At 43.1% G+C, this 26,717-nt stretch overlaps 2 protein-coding genes across 2 annotated transcripts in view; one reads left to right on the top strand and one right to left on the bottom strand.

Moving 5' to 3' along the window:
• LOC131281888 (uncharacterized) overlaps window positions 1-5,000 on the top strand; it is a 35,562-nt gene extending 30,562 nt beyond the window's left edge. The window contains exon 6 of the mRNA XM_058311250.1: window positions 2,648-5,000. Coding sequence (XP_058167233.1) covers window positions 2,648-4,755 — 2,108 coding nt within the window. The 3' untranslated portion in view covers window positions 4,756-5,000. The remainder of the gene's footprint in view (window positions 1-2,647) is intronic.
• Window positions 5,001-7,321: 2,321 nt separating this feature from the next.
• Window positions 7,322-8,269, bottom strand: LOC131287127 (transcription initiation factor TFIID subunit 10-like). Its single transcript, XM_058316149.1, has 3 exons — window positions 8,029-8,269; window positions 7,874-7,938; window positions 7,322-7,789 (listed from the first exon to the last, which is right to left on the bottom strand). The coding sequence occupies exons 1-3, from the start codon at window positions 8,149-8,151 to the stop codon at window positions 7,558-7,560; spliced, it is 420 nt and encodes a 139-aa protein (XP_058172132.1). The 5' UTR covers window positions 8,152-8,269; the 3' UTR covers window positions 7,322-7,557.
• Between the last annotated feature and the right edge of the window lie 18,448 nt (window positions 8,270-26,717).

Below are 26,717 nucleotides of genomic sequence, written 5' to 3' on the forward strand. Positions count from 1 at the left end.
ATTCAGGGTAATAAACGACTCAAGTCATCAATTTTTGTAATCTCCCCATTTTCAACTTCGCATTCTCGCCACGCATTCAAGGAAACAAATATGACAAAATAACATTCCCAAACAGAACGGAACTAACATTACATCACTTTTCGAAAAGTCCTTCAATAATTTTCGGTAGAACCGAGGGGAAGTAGAGTAAAACAGATGTCAAATCGCTCTTTTCTTGAAACAAATTTTCGGGTAACGAACAAAATATGGTCACTATTGCGCAGACAGTTGTCACACCATTACATAACCATGTAAAAAAGCCATTGACCATCAGTAAACACTTCGATAAATCAATTATGTCAGTATTACATCTTCCCATCAACAACCGTTGCTCTAGATTTTAGAGTTTAAACCTTTAATCGATTTATCCAGTTTGGTTAGCTGGTGGCGTAGGGTTGAAAAATAAAAAAAAACTATTCAGTTGGAACACAAAATCGCATGGAAGGGTAAACAAAATACCCAGTTGTCGGGGACCATAAGTTTTGGTTTTTTCTCGCTAGACGACGTACAAATGGCCCCTTTTTAACTTACATGCAACTCGTTTAAGCTCATAAACATTTACCCCAAACCAATCATTTAAGAGAGAGCGGGGGCTCTTTTAGGAGAGAGCGGGGGCTCGGGGGGAAAACAAAAATCCCGTTTCGTCATGGTAGTTGCAGGCATGTGCAGCCATCATAAATATATCCTTGTGGTAATATCAAAAGTTTTTCTTGCCCCACCGAGCTACTACCTACCGTCCGTCCAGCCCGAGGACATCTAGAACAGGAACTGCGAGGCTCTCGAAAGGCGCAATAACCAACTCGATTACGAAAAACATCGACTATTAACCTTGACCCACGCCCGGTGCACAGGGCTGAACGGTTTTCCACCAAACCGGGTGAACGAAAGAAAATGGTGGTGGGAGTCACATCCTATAAGCACTTTGCCAGTGAAACGAGACCCGGGGTTGGTTGTTGAAGCTTGTGCTTGCCGTTGCATTTGGGAGAAGGTGCTATTTTTATTTTGTTTCTTACTTGGTCGCCAATCAATAAAATGCTTTACCTTTCCAGGCCCCCTTTTCTTGGCTTGACTTGAGATTACAAGCCTTAGTGTTCCTACCGTGCAGGGAAGCGTAATTTGGGCCAGCCATGCAAAGTCCTTGAACCTATACTACCTATTGACTCCTAGGTGCGGGAAACAGCTGACAGCAAGTTGCTTTCAAGGATGTTGGTCCCGGGCACGGCTGCGAACGTGCAACTGAGAGTCGTTTTTATAACTGTAGATATCAGCTGATTTGCTGTTTTTGGATAATTTGTAAAAAAATAATCAAGTGAAATTTTTATTTACATTTTAATGGGTTTGAGAGGTTGTACATATTCTTCTGCAACTATAATAAACTTTCAGAATACATCGCTTCAAATAAGCGCTAATGGTTTATGGTCCACATGGTATGTTTTAGTAAGCTATAGCTTTGCATTAATTAAGAAACGTGTACAGTGCCGGACGAAATAACAGACCTACAAGTGCGGTGTTTATTGTATGGTCCATGAACCATTATCAAAACATATTTAAAGTCTGCCTTAAAAAATACCAAGTGTTTAACGGTAGATCAAAATAGAGTTTTTTACTTGCATTTATAATTTAAAAAATTCCTCTATTCCAAAGGCTATGAACTAATACGGCATTATTTCATGGATTTTTATACGCATTGTTGAAATGTTCGAGGTTTTTAAATAAGAACACTTGTACAAAGTGGAATTTCGTCCAAAAAGTTTAGACTCTGTTAATTTAGTAATTTTTTGGACAATTATATCTCACCGAAAACAAACCAAAATTGTCCTTTTTCAGCAAATAAACCGTAAACACTTCCGTTTCTTGTACGTATCCAACTCTTCGTGCTTGGTTAATCTAATGTAACTGTATTTTTTCTAGAGACTATGTTTTCCCTACCATTGGCCGTTCTCATTTGTGAACATCGTTTCTCGTATACTGTTGGAAGGACACTGTTCGAGGATAGAACAAAATTAAAAACAAATTAACCCTATTTAGCCTATGATATATTTCCTCCAATGTGTATGCAAAACGCTGTTCGGTTGTTACTGCCATTTCAAGAGACTTTATTTGCACAATTGATTCAGTGTAAACCCAAAAAAAAATACGAAAGCGAAGTTATACAAAACCAGTTGCACAAAGCGCGGCACATGAATATATGCATGCTTCTCTAATCACACGTTCCCTGCTTACTAATTTCCTACCTTGCCACTCCCTCGCCGTTCGGTTAGGTATTAACCTGAGGGAAGTTGTGTGGAGCTGGTATTGGGGGCAAGGTATTATAAGAGTGTAAACTAACCGTTTGTAAAATCAACCATTCCATTGTCTTCGCCAAAAACATCAACAACCCCCCCTCCCGTGCACCTCAACGCGGAGCAAGCGGCGGAAGAGAGCTCCTCTCGAGTCGCAAGTAGAACATATGAACGGAAAAGAGAGTAAAACAAAAACCCCCTGGTTCCGGGATGTCATGGTGCATTGTGTTTGTGGTGGTTTTTTGAGGTGGGGGGAAATAGCGAAACGTAAGGAAGTAATGGATTCTTTTTTCTTTCCCGCGCCGTACGCACATCACGCCGCATAGGGTTCGAGGTTTACTTGAAGGCGAAGATCGAGAAGCTGTCACAAATGGAAGCCGGTGAGAAGCCGGTCTCGAAGGCGATCGGGTCCGAGTATGCGCTCAAGTATCTGGAGAACTTCTCGGCCAAGAGCGTCGACGAGAGCAAGGCGTCGGTGTACTTCACGCCGAACGACGAGCAGGACGATGCCAGCCCGGAACCGCAGCTGTCGCCGATCCATATCAACTACATCGACGGTGGTCATCGGCGTCCGCCACTGCCACCACCGTTCGACGATGAGGACGACTTGGACGAGATGCCCCTTGGGGGTGGTGGTGGTGGTGCAGTGACCCAGCGCCTCGTCGGTGCGCTCGATACACCGAAGTCATTCCGGTCCGTGATCGGCGGGGGTTCGAGTGGCAACATTCCCGGTGGTGCCAGCGCTGGTGACATTCCGCTAAAGTCGATCATGAAACCGACCACGCGCTTCGTGTACGACAAGCATCTCGGCAAGTACCGTCTGTGCTATCAGGCGCCAAATCGTCTGAGCGGTGGGTACGGCCTCGACGATGATTCACCACCGGGTGGAGGAGGACCGTCCGTTGGCGGTGGGGCGCTGGACGACGGACGCTACCATCTGGCGGGGATCGATTCGGCCGAGGATGACCACCACAACTACAGCCTTAAGAACAATCGGAAGCACAGGCGCAAGAGGAAATTGCTTCTTGGCGGCGATGGCATCGGGATGGTTGGTGGTGCGTCTGGAAGTGCCGGTGGCAGTGGCTCCGGCTCAGGAAGCGCGTGTGAGTACGAGACGCTGCTGATGAAGAATCTCGGTACGGATCCGCACGATTCACACTACAAGATCGTGCACGTCAACAAGCTAAACAATGGCGTGAGCAATAGCAACTACTTTCCCGGGATGATGATGCTCGGTGGTTGTGCCGGTGCCGGTAATGGATGGCAGGCGGGACGTGCGATCAGTCGACGGCAGCATCATTCCCGCCCGGGAGTCGCTGGACCTTCGGCGATGGCTGGGGGGTCGCACGTTGGCGGGGGAAATGATTATTACTACTCGCTGGAGGACATGATACAGGACAGCAACCAGAAGATCCGCCAGTTAATTTACGACTCGAAGATCGACATCATGAACGAGGTGATCGGGAACGGCGGTGGGGGACTGATCGGAATCGATCGGGAGCCGGTTGCCACGACCAGTCGTGGACGCAACCGCAACAGTGCCAGCAGTAGCAGCAACAGCAGCTTTAGCAAGAGTGTCAACAACATCGACGGTGGGGCGACCAGAATGAGTGCCACAATCGGAGCTGACGGAGAACCGATTGCCGGAGGTAGTGGTTTGCGTCGGGTCAACAACATTCCGCACGACGAGTACGAGGGAAGCGCCGGCAGCAGTGGGAACGGAACACCGAGTTCCAGTAGCCGAAACAACAGCTGTAGTAGCGCCAGCGGTAATAACTCGCGCGACGCCATGGTGACGATCAACGGTGTTGGTGGTGGTGGTGACAGCTCAGGAAGTGGTGTTCCTCGATCGTCGGCCAAAGGTAGGTCCACGGCGGCCCCAAAAACCATCCCGAAAGTGATTACGGGAACTACCGTTGCTGCCTCTCAGCCGCAGGCTCCTTTGAAAAAGATTCAAAAACTTCATTTCGACTCGAGTACAAACCGTATACAGCAGAGCACTAGCCTGCCCGAAATCTTCTTCGATTCACTTCCGAGACCATCGGACCCGTCCGGTGAGCGCCAGGATACGAACCGCCGACAGCACCATCAGCACCAATCGACAGTAGGACGCATCGGACACGGCACGGACGGTGGAGAATCCGTTGCATCATCTGGGGCGACACAATCCGGTAGCTTCTCGCTCGGTTCCTCCTCGTCAAGCTCGACGTCGTCGTCGAGTGGTTCGTTCGGTGAGTCAACACCACCACCACCAACCTCCCAGCCGGCCAAGGTACACGGTGGCAAACATGTGATTTTAGCGGTAGAAAAAACAAGGGACAGTTCCGCCACCGCCGCCGCCGCCGCTGCTGTTGCTAGTTCCCGTTCATCGAAAGCTTCTTCCTCTCCTTCTCCGGCGTCGTCACCCGTTGAGTCGAAAGTCAATAATCAGTAGAACAGCGCAATCCATATATGTTGGAAGGAGTCCATTGATGAACCGCCAGAGACAAGAAGAAATCATGGCACTTTTAATGTACACGGTGGTACCGTGTAGCACCTTTCCGTCGAGATTATAGCAAGTAACACGGAAACCCTCTTGTTGGCGCCCTTGGATGTGTGCTTTAATGGTTCTCCATCGTCCTGCATGTATGTATGTATGTGTGTGTGTGTGTACTGTGTACCCCGTATACAAAAGAAAGTCAATAGATCTGATTGCAAATCGAATTGCCTCTGTGAAAGCAGGAGACAGCTTATGGAACAAATTATGAAGTGGTTGGATAACCATTATTTTCTCTACCGAAACACAATCTTGGTTACACGCAGAACACCACAAATAGGGTTGCGTCGACGAATGCAGCAGGTAGAAGCCTGATTTTCAACGAATGCTGGAATATGCGTTTCCTTCTTATGACAGCTAGAGACGATGTTAAAAGGCAGGGGTGTGGGGAACGGGGATGTGAATGATAATACACTATCTTTATGATTATATTACAATTACAGATCCATACCGATATATGAATATACTAAACTATATGCTCGCGCTAGCACAGATGAAAAACAGTACTGGCATTCGTCGAACGCAGTGGGATGTGAGGGAGAGAAAAATAGGGACGAAAGAGAAGAAAGTGATAAAATTTCAAATCTGGGATTGGGGCTTAAGCACGATACAAGTGGGGGTAAACAATAGACAAAAAACCATCCTACTGCTGGGGAACGGAAGCTGCTCTATTAGGACGAAGGGGGAAAAAACATGCTGAAGGTTAAAGATGGGTGGGGAGCATGTCAGGAAGTGGGGTTGAAGTGCAGTAGGGAGTAAGGAGAAAGCAGGGAATAGAAAGCAGACAGTGTTATACAAGCGGAAGTACAAGCGGGGCTGTTCCCCGCAGCAAAGGAAATATGTGTTACAGCAGAGTTGAGCTGTATTAGAAATTTTTCATATTACAATTAGAAATCATTTTTAGCACCAACCATCACCTCCACCACCACGCAGTGGAAATGGAGAAGTTAAGTTGGGGGGCAAAAATTGGGGATTTAGGCTGAAGTAGGGGGAAGAAGAATATTTTACTATAATAGGAATCAATGAAGAAGAAAATTAACCTGTGGAAAAAAGCAAAACAAAAATCATAACGCATTAATTTCTCCCATTGGTGAAAGGCAAAGGAAGGGTCAAGGGGGAGAAAACCATTGCAAATAGCTCAGTAATCTTCGCCAGGCCAGCATAAGACAGTGGGTGTGATGAAAAATGCATAATGTGTTTGTCTTAATAGATATGCCCGACGAATATCATTTTACTGTAAACAAACTCCCACAGAACAAGGAGAAATTCCAAACACAATGTCTACCCGAGCGGCTTTAATCGATGAGATGGAAAATTTTCATCGGAAAACCGTAGTAACACTCATTGTTCAAGAGCACGTTGCTATGGTGAACCGATGACGTAACGTCCATATCATTGATTAATGTTGCTCAGGTACCTGTTGAAAACTCTGCAAGTTAGAGCAGCATGTGAAACAATTAAAAAACAACAATGATTCATCAACAAAAATAGTACTAGCAACACTGGAGGGCAGGAGAGAAGGAGATAATTGGAAGTGATCGATTCAATGAAACACTGTCTATGAAAAATATATTTGAATATTATTATCGTTATTATGAGTACGATGCAAAAAAAAATAGAATTTCTCCGGCAGACTGGACTAGCAACTGATGCGTAGCGAACGTTTCAATAACAGGAAAAGCAAAAAAGAAATAATATAAAAACACTAAATTAAAAACTACCGCATCTTCATACCATGGAAATAGGCAGACACATGCAGACTTTCACCCGTTCACAGTATATACAAAACACTACACACAGGAAGGCACACTTACAAAAAGCGAATAAAAAACAAACGAAACAGATGACTAAAAATACAATTATTAAAAAATCATGTAGAAATCAAAGAGAAGGAAAAATATATCATGAAATTTACTTAACTTTAACTGATTGTTAAAATTTTGCGTACGTGTGTTTCTTCTGTTTAACTAACAAACCAGGTAAGTTGAGGTACTATAGTCTGGCGTAAAAACAATACTCTGCCTTATTTAACAACAAGTTATGGTTTTTAGTTGATTTATTTTCATCAAAAATGTTATTATGTTGGAATTAAATATTCTTTTCAGATTTGATGATGGTGAGTTACATAATATTGTATAAGTATTTCACATAGAAAGTGATGAACAATCTCTCTTAGCGCCCACAAGCGTTGTGTTGATTTCCTTGGCTTAGTAACTCATTCGATATTCTGGGTATTAACACGTTGAGGACTCAAGGATTGGTAAAAGCGCAAAACCGTGATAGAATCAGGCTCGTTAGCATCAGGGCGTGTCCGAAGAGATAGTAGCGCGCGAGTTTGTGCTTTCTTGATAGGGGAAGGTGCCCCGGCATGTTTTAATGAATAGAGAAGAGAAAAATGATTTTCGGTTAAGGGGGGCGTGCTGCCCCACTTTACCTTACGTTATTTTGGATAACGCAGTTTTAGACTCGGCACAGCATTACATGTAGAGAAGAATAATATACTAATAGTTTAGTTGGCTGTTTGAAGAGCCTGATCTCCAGTTCTTGAAGTTCAGGTAGCAATATGTAGAGTTATCCTTTGCTCATGAATGTAAGCTTTAAGATTGTAATGTGATCGTATTCATGGGACGCTATTTTATTCGTGTCCAGAAGGAATTGACAAAAAAAAACCCAAAACGAAAGCACACAATCACTTCGCAACTAAACGAAATAGTGAGCCTTTCGGACGGTTATGCCGTAATCGTTAAGCGCAGGTTGTAGGTCTTCCATGGTGAGCGTGTACTTCCTGTCTTTCGAAGATTTTTGGTTCTGGTTCTTCGACGAACCGTGGCCGGAGCTCGGGGCACTGTTGGTGCGCGTCTTGCAATGCTGTAGAGCATCGTTGGCTACGTCGGAGACGAACTTTTGCGCGGCAATCGAGATCAAGCGGACACTGTGGAAAAAGAGGGGTTTTATAAGAAAATATGGAATCGTGATACAACCCTACGACATAGTATAACGGGAAAAATGCACGTACATTCTTGGATCTGCCCCTTCAAATCCGGCAGAATTTAGATAGTACGAGGTGACCGCATCTGGGATCTGTAACAGTTGAAGTAGATGTATGTAAATATCGGGTTATTTCTGCTGCCAGTTTCTGTGTGGCTTGCATAGGGCAACCATTTTGCTTACCGTTGGTGTGTAATCTTCGAGCTGCATCAGAAAGTCGCTCAAGATCTGACCCTGAGTACGGTCTTCCGAGGACTCGGCTTGCTTTTTGACGGGGCCCCGATGGATTCCGAAATTATCTCCCATTTCAATGTAAATCAAAGTCAGGTGCTAGTTATTATTATGTACTCAAAATTAAGCTGATGAAATTTGTATATACTGCACTGAAAAACTGCACTTTACAGGATTGAAAAACATTCGTCGTTTCGTTTTTGTTTTGACAGCAGCTTCAGGGCAGTAATGAGCTCTACACTGCACCCATAGGTTCGTTCTGTTTCGGCATTCTGAACGCGGGACTACCCAACGAGCAAAGGTGAACCCTGGTGGTAGCGGGAACTCAAAATTCCATATCATATCTACGTTTCTCCGTAGGGGTCCGCGACAGCCGAGCGGTAGCGCCGGTTAGAAAATCGGCTCATGAGCGCCGGGGCTCACCACCTCGACGGCGTGGGTTCGAATCCCAACCGAGACCGGACCCTCCCCTGTACGAGAGGACTGACTATCCACGTACACATAGGGTAAAAAGTCTCGTAAGCCCTTTACAGGGCAGGCATGACCAACAAGGTCGTTACGCCAAGAAGAAGAAGAAGATCTACGTTTCTCCCGTCTCCACCCGTTTCCACCCCTCATTGGCCCACTCTTTTCAAACGATGTGCAACACCGTTGATACACTCAGCAGGCTATTCTACCCCAGATTTTCGTACTCGCTCTTTTGGGACTTAGTCAATTTTTCAAACAATTTTCATTTTAGCAAAAGTTAAATAAATAACGTCGATTTGATCAATGATCAACAAATTGGTTCCATTTCAATCGTTCATCAATTAATTAGACTAAACGTAGTTGAAAAGCATGCACATAATCCACTTGAAATGATTTCAGCACATTTTTCAACGAAAATAAACATAGAAAAGAGATTATACGTTCGATTTCATCATTTTCAATATGATTTACGTCCATGTATTTGAAAATAACAATGAAAATCAAATTCACACTTCGACCAGATTTTCAATCACTCCATGCCAAGCCAAACCGCCTACATTAATGTGGGATTTGGTTGTCCTGTGGACAAAGTTTACAGGGTTTGACAGTCCAACATACAACTGGGGCAAAGTTCCTTCTAAATCGCACCTTCTTTCAAAACAATAACAAAATTGAAGTTCTAACGTCAACTGGCTTATCGATCAGCATCACGCTGTAACTCGACACGGAGGGCGTAACCGATCAGTGTCAAAAAGGAACTTGTCAATGAAATGAGTGTTCTAGACACGGCAGAAAATCCCATCGCTTCTGACGTTTCATATCGTAAGTACTTTTTCATTGGGGTTTACCGGTGTCAACATTTTTAAAACCGTGATTTTTTCGCGCGCTTTTTGTACATCTGGTTTCACATGCTTGGTGAAATTGGCAAGAGTTGGAAAAGTGTATTGTCAAGCTTCTAAGTTTTTCGTGTTAAACTACAATTGATCGAATAATGGAAGGAGAAAACATCGTCCATGAGATCTTAGAAATTGAGATGTTGGATAGCGAAGAAGAAAGCGAAGGTTTGTGTGAATTTTTATATATTCATGAACAAACATGAATTACTTAGGTGTAACCATACGGTCTATGTTTTTAGCAATGCTGAGTGCCGCAAGTGTAACAAGAGTACCACGTGGAAAAATTAAAACGACATCTTACGCAGACCGTGAGCGAGTAGTAGATGCGAACGCTCTGGGCTACACGCTCACCCAAATTTCGGAAATGCTATCGCTGAAAAGGACAACTGTTTACGGAATTTTAAGAACTTATTTTAAGACTGGAGAGATAGAAGCTAAAAAAAGAGGAGGTGTAAAGTTTAACACGAAAAACTTAGAAGCTTGACAATACACTTTTCCAACTCTTGCCAATTTCACCAAGCATGTGAAACCAGATGTACAAAAAGCGCGCGAAAAAATCACGGTTTTAAAAATGTTGACACCGGTAAACCCCAATGAAAAAGTACTTACGATATGAAACGTCAGAAGCGATGGGATTTTCTGCCGTGTCTAGAACACTCATTTCATTGACAAGTTCCTTTTTGACACTGATCGGTTACGCCCTCCGTGTCGAGTTACAGCGTGATGCTGATCGATAAGCCAGTTGACGTTAGAACTTCAATTTCGTTATTGTTTTGAAAGAAGGTGCGATTTAGAAGGAACGTTGCCCCAGTTGTATGTTGGCCTGTCAAACCCTGTATTGCGGGTGGATTAATAGTACAAAAGTACAAAAAAACATTATCAAATTAAAACAATTTTAGGACAGATAAACTTTCGTCACATGCGATTTTTGTTCAACGATCACACTTATTTTTGACCACCATAGTCTCAAACCCACGCTTACAGTCAAGCTGCCAGGGGAGCGTTCAGTGATGGCAGCCGTTCCCAACTAAGAGCCCCGCTACACGAGCCGCAAACTCAAAAAGTTCGCGGCGAAAAGAGGGGAAAAACCGAGAAGTTTACGTCAAAAACTTTTCAGCTCCGTGAGCCGAAAACTGCACCCGCGAAGTTTTTTCAGCTACCGCAAACTCAAATGCGCTAGAAGAAGAAGATGAAGAATAAATAGATGTAAACATAACAAATCTCAAAAACAAAATAAACGGACATACGGTGATAAATTTACGTGCTACAGTGATATTTTATCATTGGCTGGCGGGGGTCATGACTGGCAACAGCATTGGTACCGCAGAACGCGGCTACACGAACCGCGAAGATTTTGCGGGTCGTGTAGCGGGGTTCTAACAATTGACAAGCATCTTTGGAACATTCTGTCTGATCTTTAGAACGTTTTTCCACCTTCCAATAAACCGCTACATTAGGAACTGTAACCCAAGGTGTATAAATTAGAAGGTGAAGTCGTCCAGTGTAAAATGACATTTCATGACTTGACATAACACTTCTGGGGTATTCATATGGATTTTGAGGGGGGTATCGGAAAAGGATTGGGCTTTTGACATAACTCTTCTCAAATATGGCACCCCTTCTAAAGCGACATAAAGTCACCTTCTATATTTATACACCTTGCTGTAACCCAGCCGTTTGAGTTTTGACAACTCATGGAGGCGGCCATTTTTACCGACGGTCAAACCCGGTGAAAAAGTATAGCGATATAAAATAAAAAAAAAACGGTGAATTTATCTTGCATCTCCCACTCTTTGGGATCAGCCGCTGTATTTCCACCGGTCTCGCTTGTCATTTAGTTGCAACTATTATTGCCCGAGTAACAAGAATATCCATGTTGCGCTATGAAAAGGGCGTTTTTCATGGTATCATCAGGATCCTGATGGAACCTGCGAAATATGTAGGTTGCGTGACAAAAACGACGTGACGCGATGTTTTTTATACAATGCGCGATGTTTTAATGGAGGCGATGTTTTCAATATACATATTGTCATCATATACAGTCTGTTCCCGAGTTACGCGGATAATGGGGACCAGAGAAATCCGCGTATCTCGAATTTCCGCGTATCTCGAATATTGCTTGACACATAGTTTATACTAGGAGTTAAGAGATCGAGCTCTTGTGTACATGTATCATAGGATATTCAAAATTTTTCTTTGTTCATTAATATGAATGCAATGCAAGCGTATTCAAACAACATAAATTGCAACAAACGAAATGAAAAGCGTAAGTTATGCAAATGTGTAATTTACATATTTATTCGTGTGGTTGTACATCTCAGGAATTTAAATCGATGTAATAAACCCAATCTACTGTCAAATTTTGAAAACCGCGTATCTCCGAATCCGCGTAAGTCGAGAACCGCGTAACTCGAGAACAGACTGTACAAAGGAAAATTCCCAAGTTGTAATTTTATATTAAACGAACATTTTTTATTCAAATATATTTAAGCACTTTACAAACCGTTTGTTCACTTGGAGCCGCAAGCTTGGGACCGCAAAAATCAGCCATCTCCTTGCACCAAACTTTAATTCTACCGATGACACCGCGGTTGAGCTTCTGGTGCCGCTGCTGCTCACGTTGAACTTTGGAAGAGAAAATGAACAAAAATTAACATAGTTTGGATTCTTTCTGATTATAATTCATCTCAATAACGTTTACTTAACGAATATTAACGAAAACTGCCGTTATATTACTCTTTTCTTCACATTTTTGGTGAACTGCAATTTCACTCTGCAAGCGGTGGCAAAATCAAAACAACTCTGTTGACAACAGGCAAAACTATCCAAGGCCTATAAAGCTGTAGGTTGGTTTACTTTCTATTGTTGACATTTGGTTCAAATTCATAAATGATTATCAAAATAATATTTTATTTTTTCTTCATCGCTTGGTAATTATGAGCAGGGTAAAATCCCAAATGAAGCCCCCCCAGCCAAAATCGCTGTCGTGGCTACACCATTTGTGAGCGGATGTACCTTAAAGGTATGCAATTGGTGAAACAAATGCCGTTGTGTGAACCGTTTGAATTGAAATCTCGTTAAATTAAAGATGATTATTATACTGGAAAGGATGTACAACATAAACTCCCTCATGCATAACTTGCATGAGTGTATGAAAATTCGGCTACGCCATCAACCTAGGGGTGCGGTATGAGGGGGGCCCACGGGCCCCCCTTATTTCACAAATTTATAACAAACTCCCTTTTTCGGTAGACCTAGCGCAGTCCGCTCGCTACGCTCGCTGCGGGCGCGCCGCCGTTTCATACTCATTTTTTCACTCCGACTCATTGGTTTATGATGTCCATCTTGCTCAGTTTAACCGATTAGTTCAAATCATTACAGCTTCTAACGGAACATCAACGGTTCAAATATTCAAACTGAATTGATGTGCCACCTATTGCATAACTTTCAGGCGCAAACGTGGAAAAAATGATGACGATGCGGCGCCGGGGGGGCTTCATTTGGGATTTTACCATGAGCAGTGTTTGAAGTGATGATTGTTGAACTTTGAACGAAATACACCAGCGTGTTATCCTTTATGGCTGATACACAAACGACTGACACTGAGCCGAGCGTTCGCCGTGCTTTTATTCAGATGGTCAAAGTTCATACATATAGAGGTGCACCCTTGTCACCATCGCGGTTTGACATTTCTCCTGTCATTTGACGCTTCTATGAACAGTACATTCATGCCAACATACATATGTCAACACTCCTCCTCATGAATCTAATGTTCATTCCGTTACTAACTCGCTAATACCGAGTCCTATCGAGAGTTCTTTAATCTTTTGTGCCCCTAGTGGTTTGGTTAATATGTCGGCTAGCATTGCTTCAGAAGCACAATACTTTAATTCGATAACTTTCGTGTTACAAAGATCTCTAGTATAATGATATTTCATATCTATGTGCTTTGACTTTCTCTTTTCATGACCTGACAAAGTAAATTCAATGCACGCACGATTATCTTCGTTAATAATGGTTGCTTCTCTTTGTTTTACATCCATTTCCTCCAATAGCCTACGCAACCAAACCGCTTGCTGTCCTGCCTCAGATAGAGCTACGTATTCGGCTTCCATTGTAGACATCGAAACGCAAGTCTGTTTTCTACTCGACCAACTGACAGTGCCTCCTCCTAAGCGGTATAGGTATCCGCTACAAGATTTTCTGTCACTAGTATCTCCAGCCCAGTCAGCGTCGCTATACCCTACAAGCACAAGTTTTTCATTCTGGCTTCCTAATTTCAACGCGTTGTCGATTGTAAATAGTAAATAACGCACTACTCTTTTCGCTTCCAACCAATCGGATTCTGTAGGGTTGCTTACATATCTGCTTAATATGTTTGTAGCTACTGCTATATCCGGGCGTGTATGTGTTGCTAAATAAAGTAGACTTCCTACAAGCCTTTGGTAATCATCATTGTTTTTCATACCCTCACTCTTCAGCCTATTATTGAAATGATCTGGATCCATAGGGTACTTGGAAACCTTTGCTTGATCCAAACCGAAACGTTTTGCAACTGTTCGTATGAAACTATCTTGTATCAAGCTATAAAATCCGTCCTTATTTTTGATCACTCGCATCCCTAGAAACCAATTTATGTCTCCTAAGGATGAGACTTGTAGTGTTTTACTGATAATTTTAACCACGCTCTCGATTAATTCTTCACTACTTCCTGCAATGATCATGTCGTCTACATATATTAACAAATATAGTATATCATGCTTACGTTCCATCTTGAAGAGACATGTGTCCGCTTTACATTGTTTGAATCCGTTCTGTTCAAGTATTCCCAATATTGTTTGGTACCAGACCCTTGCGGCCTGTTTTAGTCCATACATGCTCTTGTTCAGGCGACACACTAAACCTTCCTTGCCTTTCTTTGAGTATCCCTGTGGTTGTCGCATATGAATGGTTTCATCTAACACACCGTACAAATACGCAGTTTTGACGTCTAGATGTTTAACGTAAAACTTCTTGTGCCCTGCTATTGTCAACAAGAGTCTTAATGTGCACTGATTTGCTACAGGTGCAGTAACTTCTTCGTAATCAAATCCTTTCCTTTGCCCGAAACCTTGCGCTACAAGTCTTGCCTTATATCGATCAACATTTCCATTCGCGTCCAACTTTTTCTTAAAAACCCATTTACATCCGATAATGTTGCTGTTCTCGGGTGGATACGTTAGCTCCCACGTGTTGTTGGCTTCTAGGGATCGGAACTCATCTTCGATAGCCTCCATCCACCTGTCCTTTTCCACGGATGTTATGGCTTCGTTGTACGACGCTGGCTCATCCACACTCGTTCTTACCAAACCTAAAAAATAGTCGGTAAATTTAGCTGGTGGTTTACCTCTTGTCGATCGCTGTGTTAATGGATCGGCAACCGGCTGGTCTAGGTCTTCTGAGCCTGATGAGTAATGCTCGTTTTCTTCCGCTGTATCAAAATTCTCCTCCTGCACGTTGATCGGGTTGCTTTCTTCATCGACATCATCATGTTTGTATCGATCAGGATCAACGTCGAGTATAATTTCATCACCAGGAACACTATCACCTTGCTCGCACGATGCTTCGTTGAATACGACGTCACGACTAATCACAATGCGGTCCGTGCTAGTATCTACAAGCCTGTATGCCTTTTCTTGGATGGAATATCCGACGAATCTTAGTTGCTTTGCCTTGGGTTCCATTTTTCCACGCTTTTCTTTAGGTATTTGAACCCATGCTTCGCATCCAAACACTTTGAAATGGTTGTAGGATGGCTTTCTACCGAACCATTTTTCAAAAGGTGACATTCCGATTATTTTCGATGGTAGTCGATTCTGGGTATATGCTGCAGTAAGTACTGCTTCTCCCCAATATTTGCTTTCTAAACGTGCATCTTGTAACATACACAATGCCATTTCTTGAAGTGATCTGTTTTTCCTCTCAGCGACGCCATTTTGCTGAGGCGAGTATGGCACTGTTAGTTGACTCATAATACCTTGCTCTTTGAAGAACTTTTGCAGCACCTTTCCGGTGTACTCACCACCATTGTCTGATCGTATGGCCTTGGGTGTTTTCCCGAATTGTGTCTTGCAGAAGGCCACGAAATTCTGAATAATTTCACTAGCATCTGACTTCTGTCGCATAAGGTAAACGAACGCCATTCTCGAATAATCATCTATAAATGTGATGAAGTAACGGTGACCACTCGGTGTGTGAGGAAACGGACCACACACGTCCGTGTGAACAATGTCCAACTTGTTTTCACTTCTTTTGTTTGTTCTTCTGAATGGGGATCGGGCCATCTTCCCTTCTATACAACTCGTGCAGACATTTGTCATGTTCAGTTCTTCCAACTTATCGGCCTTATCGCCGAATAATGTCTTTATTACTTGTGGGTCTCGATGACCAAGCCGTCTATGCCATAAATGTAGACAATGATTTGGTGATGTTCTACTCACCAACGCATTTTCGCCGATGATACACAGGTGATAAAGACTTCCGAGTTTTGTTGCCACAGCTATAACTCGCCTTCCTTGTTCGATAAGACAATGATTTTCTTCGAAAATTACTCGCATGCCCTTCTTTACTAGGCAGCTCACCGATATTAAGCCACTTTCCAGTGTGGGCACATAAAGTACATCGCTAACTTTTATGGCCAATTGTTCGCCATCTTTTGTCACGCATACTAGGGTTCCTGACCCAACACCTTCAATTTTTGCCTTGCTTCCATCGGCCAGTGTGACACTACTTTCCGCACAATTCACTTTAATTTCAAAGAACGTTAGATCATTCGTCATATGCCGCGACGCACCACTGTCTATATACCAGTTTCCTGGTAGGCCTTTGCTTGCAGTCCAAGCCACCGGTCCTTCGTCACTCACCGTCACTTTCGCGGAATTGTGTTTTGCTTCCTGCATTGTTCTGTTAAGCAAACGACAGTTTCTTTTCATGTGGCCGGCTTTGCCACAATGAAAGCACACTACACTTGGTTTGTTCCTGTTCACTTTGTTCTTCGTCGTCACTTGAAACACTTTGCCTTCTGCCGAACTTGTTCCCGAACGTTCACGTCGTTTTTCTCCTTCGGCTAGAAGTTTGCTCTTCACCAACTCTAGGGTTAAATTATTGGTGGAAATCTGTTCCAATGCGGTAGTTAACGGATCGTATGATTCCGGTAACGAACATAGCAACATCGCTATTTGCCATTTTCTGGGTATTGGCTCTCCTAAATCAGCGATTTGTTGGACCAAGTTAGAGAACGTTTGTAAATGATTCTCTATGTCCCCGCCTTCTGCTAATTCTAAGCGCGTCAGCCGCTTTAGCAGGTACACTTCTGATCCCGCTTCATGGTACCCTTTTATGGCATCCCACGCGTCTTTTGCAGACGTTGCGTCACGCACTAGCCCAACTTGGCTATCGTCGACACACAGCCCAATCGTTGCACGTGCTCTCGAATCTTTCTGCTTCCATACCGGTGTCTCCGGTTCCGGCTTTGCTTCGCCAATTGTGCACCAAAGCTCATCACGCTCGAGGAGCATTTGCATTTTAAACTTCCACGTTTGGTAGTTTTGATTGGTCAACTTAGGCACCATAAACCGTTGCGTATCCGCCATTTCACCTGGGCCCATAACCTGTTGAACTTTGAACGAAATACACCAGCGTGTTATCCTTTATGGCTGATACACAAACGACTGACACTGAGCCGAGCGTTCGCCGTGCTTTTATTCAGATGGTCAAAGTTCATACATATAGAGGTGCACCCTTGTCACCATCGCGGTTTGACATTTCTCCTGTCATTTGACGCTTCTATGAACAGTACATTCATGCCAACATACATATGTCAACAATGATTGATATAAAACTGAACACATTGATTCTTTTTGATGCTCAATATTTGTATCTGGTTCACTTATTTCACTTTCAGTCACTCAAAAAAGTGTTTTTCAATTCTCCACCACACTTCTACGAATGAAAGTAATAGCTCGGTAGAATACCCATGTTTTTGACTTAATAATTTGTTTCTTTACATTATGAATCAAGATGAATCATGGTATGAGTGATGTATAGCGATTGTTTTGGTTTTTCGCATTCGCTGTAATCAATTAAGCCGTACACAAAGAACATAATAGCGTTACGTTGTCGATAGGCGGCTGTGCGAGCGATTGTTCTTACTCTCGCAACTGCTCAAGATAAAACAAGTGCAGTGCCAATTTTCAACCTATTGATCGAGTATATTTACTGAAGCAAGAAGTTCAAGAACTTCCTGCGAAGTTTGATTTCGCCTGAGATGCGCGAGAGAAAGTCCCTTACTGCGTTTAACGCAGCAATACATAGAAAATACTGACAGTTAAGAAAACTGATTTCACTGGTATTTAATATAACTCATTTTTTAAGAGCCTTCATCGTAGCCATGGCTAAATTTTGATATGAATCAATTCTCCGATTCAACTTCAGGGTTTTTATGGTTTGAAATGTTTAACGTCATTTACCAAACCTACCCTGTTTAACACGCCTTGGTCCGAACTGTAGAGAATAGAACTTGGAGAGTAACGAAACTTGGAGAGTAACGAAAAAAAGAGAATGTATGCCGTGAGGTAATGTACCCGGCAAGCAAAGAGAGTGTACTTTCGTAGGCAAGGAGTACGTTGCGGTAGGCTGAAACGTGGGGAAGCGCAGTGAGGCGAGCAAAAGTTTGCCTACACGAGAGAGAATCGAAAGATGGGTTGAATTGTGCAGGAGAAATACAGATGAACAGCGTACTTTTGGCCGATCGGCGCGAGTAAAAAACTGCCAAAGCAGGCTTTGTCGCGCAGTCTAATTTTCTAACTTGTCCAGTCTGTGAACTTACAGTTCCTACAGACTGTCGCCAAGGCCTGCCAAGACAAGACCAAGGCAACACTTGACAAGCTACTAGCAAGTGCCAAAAAATCTTGCCTTGGTCTTGCCCGTGTGTGAAGGCCCTCGGTAATGCTCAGCAATCATTGGTTTTGCAATGAATTTGAAACCGCTGGTGATTTGGATACGCACGGTTTGTTTCATTTTAATTCATTCACGAGTTTAGTCGAGCTGAGCCTGGACAGATTAAAACTTAGTCCCAGGACAGATCGGATATCGAGCCGAGTGATCCGACGCCGATGCCACACTGTTTTGGATTCCGATTGACAACCAGACTAGATTTTCGGAGTTGCAGGGCTTTTGAAATGTTGTCGTTCAAACGTTTTTCTTCTTAAAATGTCTGAAGACACACAAAATAACTCAAAAAATAGTATTTTACAACACAATCCACTGTCGTAAACAAACTGACGATGTTTTCGGTTTGCTTTGATTGTTTCGTGAACAAGTTGTCAAGTGTTGGCGACAACATTTTCTCAACGAGCAACTTTTGGTTGCGCTAGCCATCACTAGTAGTCGCTAGTGTAGAAACGCTAGCGAGTAGCGCATTGGCGGTAAGTACTTGGCGCCAATATTGGCGTAGTCTGTAGTGCACTTTATAGTTCGGTCGCGCGTTTTAAACAGTAAAAATTGTGATTTTGTGTAGTGTTTTCAGAAAAACGGACATATGGCCATCTCCAAGTTGGCTTACGAAGGCCCAGGACGTTGGATTGAAGAACCGTCCGGTAGTAAATCCTCGCGAAAGTGGTAGAAGAAAAAATAGAAGTGTTGGTGTCTTACCTCAGAGTGCTAGCAACAACACGGTTATATTTGTCTTTCCCAATATGTTTTTCCTATCCGATGTAATAAACGGATAAGAATTCAAAGCAAAACGTATCCTTTTGTTTTTTTTCGTCTACTGGTGTACCCAAAACAACGAAAGAAACCAGCGCGTAAAGCGCGAACCGGTAGAAAGAGCCTAAGCAAGCGAGAGAGTATTTCCAGAGAGCACGCTGTAAAAGCTCACTCTAGCCCGAAAAAGTAGTACTTTCGTAAGTTAGAACTTTCTCTCTCGTTTTTTTGCAAGCCGGGTAGAGAATAGAATAGATAAGAAACTTGGAGAGTAACGAAAAATGAGAATGTATCATGAAAGGATTAGCTATCAACACAAGAGAGGCACAAGAGAGAATCTTAAGATCCTGAGTTACAAAAAAGAGGGTTCGTTTGGTGAGAGGATTGAGCGACGATCAGCAAGAGAAAGCGAAAGGACGGCCAGTTTTTGGACGGACGTGTAAGACAGCGGTCTGAACATTTGGATTTGTAATCAAATATATAAAAAAAAAGAAAAGAAATCTGCTTCTAAACTGCTTCTAATCGGAATGGCGGGTGTACGCAGGAAACCGGGCAAAAGTCACGACAATGGCGCAAATCAAGCTCCCAAATTGTAAGTATGCTATTAAAAAAGGTGTGACTTTACAAGTGAAATGAAAAAGGGATCATGTTCGAGCACGAACGAACGCATACCAGAAATGGCTGAATGATTGAGGAAAGTGAAAAGTATTGCCGAGCGATCCGAATTAATTGTTATTAAACGGATCGCATACTTTACCAGTGAACTGGCCTTTTTTTGCGAACCGGGTATATCAGATGATTTGTGTGGCTCAAGCGTCCCGTCTTTTCTTGGAACCAACGTGTTCGTACGTGAACCGGTGTGTCGCGATTCCTGTGGAAGTTGTTCTGAGGGATTTATCAAATATTTGGTGCGGTTCTGCTGCCTTGAAAAAGGGTTGGAAGGGGAGATGGGACAGTGAAGTGTATATCCATTGATCACAGTATTTGAGAGTGTATGCTGATTGTCCAGAGGACAGCGTGCACTGCACAGTTCCGTGTAGGCCGAAGTACATGCTTTGCCATTGAACTGGTATGCCCCACATGGTGCGAGTATGAGTATGTCGGAACTTTTGTCTATTAACGTATAGTCTCGACACCAATGTGTTCGTGCGCGAATCAGGAGGGCGTGATTCTTATAAGAATATCAAATGGCGGACTAGTTGGACGCCTCTGGGAGTGCTTAAAAAATGTGTTAACGATCGCTTTTGGGAATGCAAAAAAAAGAGAAGGAAGAAAAGTACTGTTATATGGACGCCTCTGTGAGGGCTACATGAAAAAGTACTGTTATATGGACGCCTCTGGGAGGGCTACATTATGTACTACATTTAATACATGGACGCCTCTGGGAGGGCTACATTATGTACTAAATATAATGCATGGACGCCTCTGGGAGGGCTACATGAAAAAAAGATAAGTACTGTTACATGGACGCCTCTGGGAGGGCTACAAAAAAAAAAAAAAAGAAAACAGAGAAGAACAAGTACTGTTATATGGACGCCTCTGGGAGGGCTACATTATGTACTAAATTTAATACATGGACGCCTCTGGGAGGGCTACATGAAAAAAAAAAGAAAAGTACTGTTACATGGACGCCTCTGGGAGGGCGACATTAGGTACTAAATTTAATACATGGACGCCTCTGGGAGGGCAAAACCACGCTCCCAAATCGTAAGTATTTACGAGTGAACCAACGGGAAATTGAAATTTGCCGGGATTCGTGGTGTCGTGTACGTGAAAGCTTGATAGATTGTTGATCGCGCGGTGCAAGTTTGGTTTATCACGTTTAACACGTTGAGCGCATGATTTGCACTCTATACCGTTCTGCCGGCGAGTCGTAGCAAACCATTGACGGCGAGCGGGGCAGTGCTTCTCACGTTCGATCATGTCTCGACATGTTTGTGACGCGACGCGTGTTAACACGTTGGGTGCTGCGCATGATTTGCACTCCGTACCGTTCTGCCGGCGAGTCGTAGCAAACCGTTGACGGCGAGCGGGGCAGTGTTTCTCACGTTCGATCATGTGTTACGAACGGACGATATGTTTCGTTCATTTTTTAGGATTTCGCTTAACCGAATTATGCAAGAAATTAAATTTGAAGGAATGTAGGTAGAATACCCCCTTTAAAGTGCGACGAGATCGCCAGGCGCAGAAAATCGCGCCGGAAACATATTTTTTATGTTTTACGATAGGGAACCTTCGGAAGAACTTGCGCGCTAAACCGAAATCTACAACGATAAAGATCGTATTTCCAACGCCCGTTAGTTTAGGACAGCGCGAAGGATACGAGAATAAGGATAACCGGCGATAGCCGATAACGCAGTACCAACGGGACCTCCCGTAAACTTCGCTAGGCTTAGATCCTTTATGTAAACTCTCGGTACGTTCGCGATCGTGATCCTAAATAAACACAATAATGAAAAGGACACGACGCGTCGGTACCAAGAGGTTTAGGCGATGCGTGTGGTCGACTAACGAAATGAATCGAAGATAAGACCCACGCAACGATGCGTTCGAAAGCGAGATCAAACTAAGATCATAAACGTCGAAACTCGCAAGGATTCTAGAAAGACCTAAGTAAACAAGATAAAATCTAGGTCACGCTTTCCACGCGGAAAGAGCAGAAAAGAAGATCGCGTAACGAGGATCGAACCGTATTAGGAAATCTCGCACGTTAGAGCGAGATCCTCTATCTCGCTTACGTTCATTAGAAGATAAGGAGCGTCTTACTATAAAAGCGCTCAAAAATTTGAATAAAGCAGTTATTTTCACCAGGACACCTACGAGTAAAGTACCCGAAATTCTTTACTCCAAGCACCGAAAATCCGAAATACCCCTAAACCCTTCCAAGCTTACGCTAGATTCTGCTCTGTTCAGCGGCACGTCACGCTGCAGACCGGCTTCTCGTAAGAACCTTCCTAAAAAAAACTTAGAGAAAATTCCGAAGGCTTCTCTCCGATGTCGGCACGTCACGGCTCGGACGGAACTTTGGAAAATTCGACAAGTTTCCTGCTTTCTGCGTGGTCCTCTCCGTTGTCGGCACGTCACGACTCGGACCGGTCATACTAAAGCACCCCAATTCCTCGTCCAAAAAGAGTTAGGATAACTCGCGGAACACCTCTCCGTTCAGCGGCACGTCACGCTGCGGACCGGGTTCTCGACTTGCCCTAACTTCAGATCTCCGTATCACACGTTGTTTGCACCGTTGTTGGCACGTCACAACACGGGCCGAACACGTTGATACGCGAAATCGACGGACCTCCAAATCCGGCGAAAATTCTCGCGTGAGAAACGACGACGCACTCGGTCGGGTTCACCTTCACGCCCGCTCGGATAACCGCCTCGTTACATGGTGGCTCCAGAGAGGAGTACAACAACGCGCGGGTTGTACTCGGAGAACGAATTCTCCTAAATAGGTGTGCTGTCGCCTTAAGAACAGTTTAAAAAAGGGTGTGCTGTCGCCTTAAGAACAGTTTAAAATAGGTGTGCTGTCGCCTTAAGAACAGTTTAAAATAGGTGTGCTGTCGCCTTAAGAACAGTTTAAAATAGGTTTTCTGTTGCCTTAAGAACAGAAGTGTCCGTAGTTTCAAGTGAAACAATAAGTTTGCCGTTGCGTCAAAGGGAATGCCCAAAGAAGGCCGTCGGCATACGGACACATAATTGTCGTAAGAGGCTCAATGCGCTTGGCGTCAAGTGCTATTTAAAAGTTCACGGAGTGTAATCGTCGTTAAAAAACGGCATGTTTAAAACGGGCAAATTAAGCCCAAGTGTATCTAGTGATTAACAATTCAAACGAGTGTTCAGTTCATTGGTGAAATAGTCGTTAAATAACGACACATTAAACGGGCAAAACGCCAACGAGGACCCAGTGACAACTCGAGTGAAAAGTGACTCCTAAATAAAAACCCGTGAACTAATAATGCATTAAGCCTTAGGATAAATCAGAAGTGATTCCTCAAAACGTGAAAAATTCGTTACAAGTTACGACAAGGGCTGCTTATATCCAGAACGGAATAAACCGCCAACAGGTTTCATAAATTTGAACCTATTAAAACTCTCAACTGAGAGGTCGACGACGCGCGTAGTCGATACGCAGGTACTCCTGCAAGAACTGGCTTAAACTTAGGGCTAACGCGCCCCAGTAAGTGTTAACCAGTTATGTTGAAGAGTGAAGTGCGTTTAAGTAAGACTCTCTGAGGAGAACTCTTACCGGTGTTTGCGTCATCACGACGACGCAAAAAGAAAATATCTTCGGTCAAACGGACCGCACCACTGCCATTAGGCAAAAAGGCGGCTAAAGTGTCCGTGATTAAACACGGACAAGTGAATGAAGGTTCAACTCCTCTGAATTGGATGATAACTTCTAATTCATTAATAGAGAGAGTTCGAATTAGTAATTCCTTCGGCGTGATAATTATCACCAATGCCAAATTATTATTATAATTTGGCTAACGTTGCCATTTAACGCACAGTAGCATCAACAAATAGGGAATTGCGATTATCGCACCCCTAAAAAACGATCAGAACATTGATCATAAAATCTTGTGAGGAAAATTCCTGCAAGGACTAATTAACCTAGGACTAGTGTTCCCAGTGTTATATTATAATTCGTGTAACAGTACGCGATCATCTTTAAACGGAGCGGTGGCGAAAGCGCGAAAGGCGCCGTTCCAGTTTATCAATTATCCGGCGAAGTTTCCACACCAATTGCGGCGCAGCCCTCGGAAGTAAACCCACGCTCCCAGCAACGAAGGACGCCCAAAAGGAGGAAAGGTAACGGAAGTTATCTCAAATTCACCGGAATTTGAGTGGCAGGTACGTGGGTTATTTCTTATTTTTCCCTGTCTACTCATTCGATCCTTAGAAGAAGGATCTAACGTCCAAACGGGCAATAAAAAGGGAACCAAAAGGGATCCCTAAAATATTTACGTAACGCCAAGAAGGGCACGTAAAAAGAAACGAAAGAGGGACGAATAAGGGTATCATTATGCCTTCCCCGGTTTTCGTAATCAACCCGCACGGCAATTGCCGTTTATGTCAGAAGGAAGATGGTGAGGATTCCGCAATGCTAAGTTGTGATCATTGTGATCATATGTTCCACTTAACTTGCGCAAGGAAGACTCGTAAGCCATCGGAAACTGAACCATGGCTATGTCCAAAATGCCATACCACTCAATATTATACCTATAGACTCGAAGCTCGAATTGAAGAGCTACTAGATATTATCAAAAAAATTCATACAGTAGCAGTCAACGATGAGCAAGGGGAATCTTCAAAATCTTCTTGCGCCGACCAAAACCAAGCGGAAACCGCTTCAGTAAAATGTTCTTCGGAAGCTCAAATTAAAAAGCCAGTGAATACGAACTCTCATGCTCTCTCATTGGACGATGAAGAAGTTGAAGATTCCCAATTTGTACGAGGCTTGGTTAGAACTCAAGAAAGAGTATCAATGGGAACAATGCTAAAGAGACAAACTTTAGCGCAGTTACCCAAATTTAGTAACTTTAAAGAATTGCCAATTTTTGAAGGGACAAACAATAAAAAAGCAAATGAGATTTTAAAGAAAACCTTAGAATTCGTTGATGGGCATTATCAAGTTGGCCAATCGTGGAAACGAGATAATCATAAATTTCCCGACAGCCTCCTTTACAATATAAGTAGGTTTGAAAACCTTGAACACAAGATCCGCAAGGATCCTGAATTAATTAAATGCGCCATTTATACCGTGAAGGATAATGTTGAGAAGGGATGTTCAAGAAAATTATCCCCAGTAGAAGTAATAAAAGATTATAAAACATTGTTTTACCTTCCCACATTCATCGTAGTTAACAAAAACAAAACAGATGGTAAGAAAAGGAAAAACGAAAAGGGCCCCAAAATCAAAATGAAACAAACAGGGGTAAACAATAACACAAAAAATTCTGAGGTAAACGCGAAGGCGAAAAATACGACAAGGGTAATTGTCGATAGTGAAAGTGAAAAATTTGTCGCTCTTCACGCGGAATCTCATAAAAAGACCACCCTTGAAACAACGGGCAGAAAGAGGTCTAAATTAAATTCAAGCATCAATCCATGTTCATGGAGAAATGGAGAAATTCAAAATGACACGAAACACGCCAAGGCATCAAAACGCAAGGCGGACCCTTTAGAAATCGATTATGAACGCCACCGCAATAATCGAGGATCAAAGGTATTTTCATTGAATTAAAATCACTCGTAATTTGACATTGCCTTCCATGATTACGAAGGTATTAAGAATATCTTGCAAGGATTAATTGCCTACCATTGCAATGATATCAATATTAACAGCTACTCGTTGATAGGAGTAGCGGTTCGCATACAAAATAAAATTTGTGACTCGGGTTTCGGCACGAGAACATACAATAAGATTCTGAAAATTACACATGATCCAAAGTAAATAAACTAATAGAATATGCTTTCAAGAGATTTAATTCCAGGAACACACCTCTAGTGCAACTACAAGTAACTACATCGACCATAAGTACAATTCCGAGCCGGTAACGGTAAAGGTAAGAGCTGAAACGCAGAGTGGTCAAGGCAACCAGCATAAAGGAAAAGGAAGGTTGAAATGCAAGTATAAACAAGCTCAATCAGTCAGGATTGAGAAAACAGCACCGGCTTAACCGGTAAAATACCTGCCCGTGCTTAAAATTCTTGCCAAGAAGTTTAGAAAGGAATTTCAAACAAACTAAAAAAGATAAATAATTAAAAAAGGTAGTTCACTTATAGTAAAAATGCAGTAAAAATTATTCTAAATACTGCATACAATTAATCTTCGAAAATGATTAAATAGATAAAACATCGAAGAAAGATAGGAAGATCATACGATAAAAATATGCCAAATATAAAGGGCATTAGAAACAATTCTTGAAAGTAGTTTAAAGGGATTGATTGCTCACGATTGTACGAATAAGAAGTTCATCACATCGAGTTACTCACTGGACGACGAGGGCCGCATCAACAGCATGTGCTACCATCAGACATCCTGGACACGACGACGCTGAAGTCAACTGGCGACTTGCAGCAACATTCAACGGTCGGTCAACCTTTGCGTCAGGTCTTGTACAATACGTGATTCAGAAGGAGCAAAAACTTGTATGCTGAGAAACATCATCTCAGCAAAAATTCGGTACCAGAAGGCTGCTCAATAGATGACGCAGCACGCTATCAGCGGAGAAATGTTCCATCGCAGTTATCGGTTAAGGACGTGGTGGCCACACGATACTTCAGCCGCGAGCCTCGAAGAACCTACACCCGTAGATGCGTTAAAATCACATCAACGTTCGCGACTTCCAGAAACAAGAGATCGAGAAGAAGTCTCCATCGAGACATCTTCGAGAATCGTATGCAGCAGACGACGTGTCAAATTATGCAACGGCAGTGCCTTGACGACATTGGCATTGCATACTCAACAGGAGATGGATCATCCGCTATTTACATCCATCTCGCTGATTCCGACGACTATCCACATACTTCATT

The sequence above is a fragment of the Anopheles ziemanni genome, chromosome 2 (genome assembly GCF_943734765.1).
Source record: "Anopheles ziemanni chromosome 2, idAnoZiCoDA_A2_x.2, whole genome shotgun sequence".
Taxonomy (NCBI): domain Eukaryota; kingdom Metazoa; phylum Arthropoda; class Insecta; order Diptera; family Culicidae; genus Anopheles; species Anopheles ziemanni.

Excerpts from the sequence above, each read along its gene's own strand:
- LOC131287127 (XM_058316149.1), bottom strand. The coding sequence starts at position 8,151 with ATGGGAGATAATTTCGGAATCCATCGGGGCCCCGTCAAAAAGCAAGCC. Across the intron at positions 7,939-8,028 it reads TCGAAGATTACACACCAACG|ATCCCAGATGCGGTCACCTC; the intron begins GTAAGCAAAATG and ends CAACTGTTACAG. Across the intron at positions 7,790-7,873 it reads GAAGGGGCAGATCCAAGAAT|TGTCCGCTTGATCTCGATTG; the intron begins GTACGTGCATTT and ends CTTTTTCCACAG.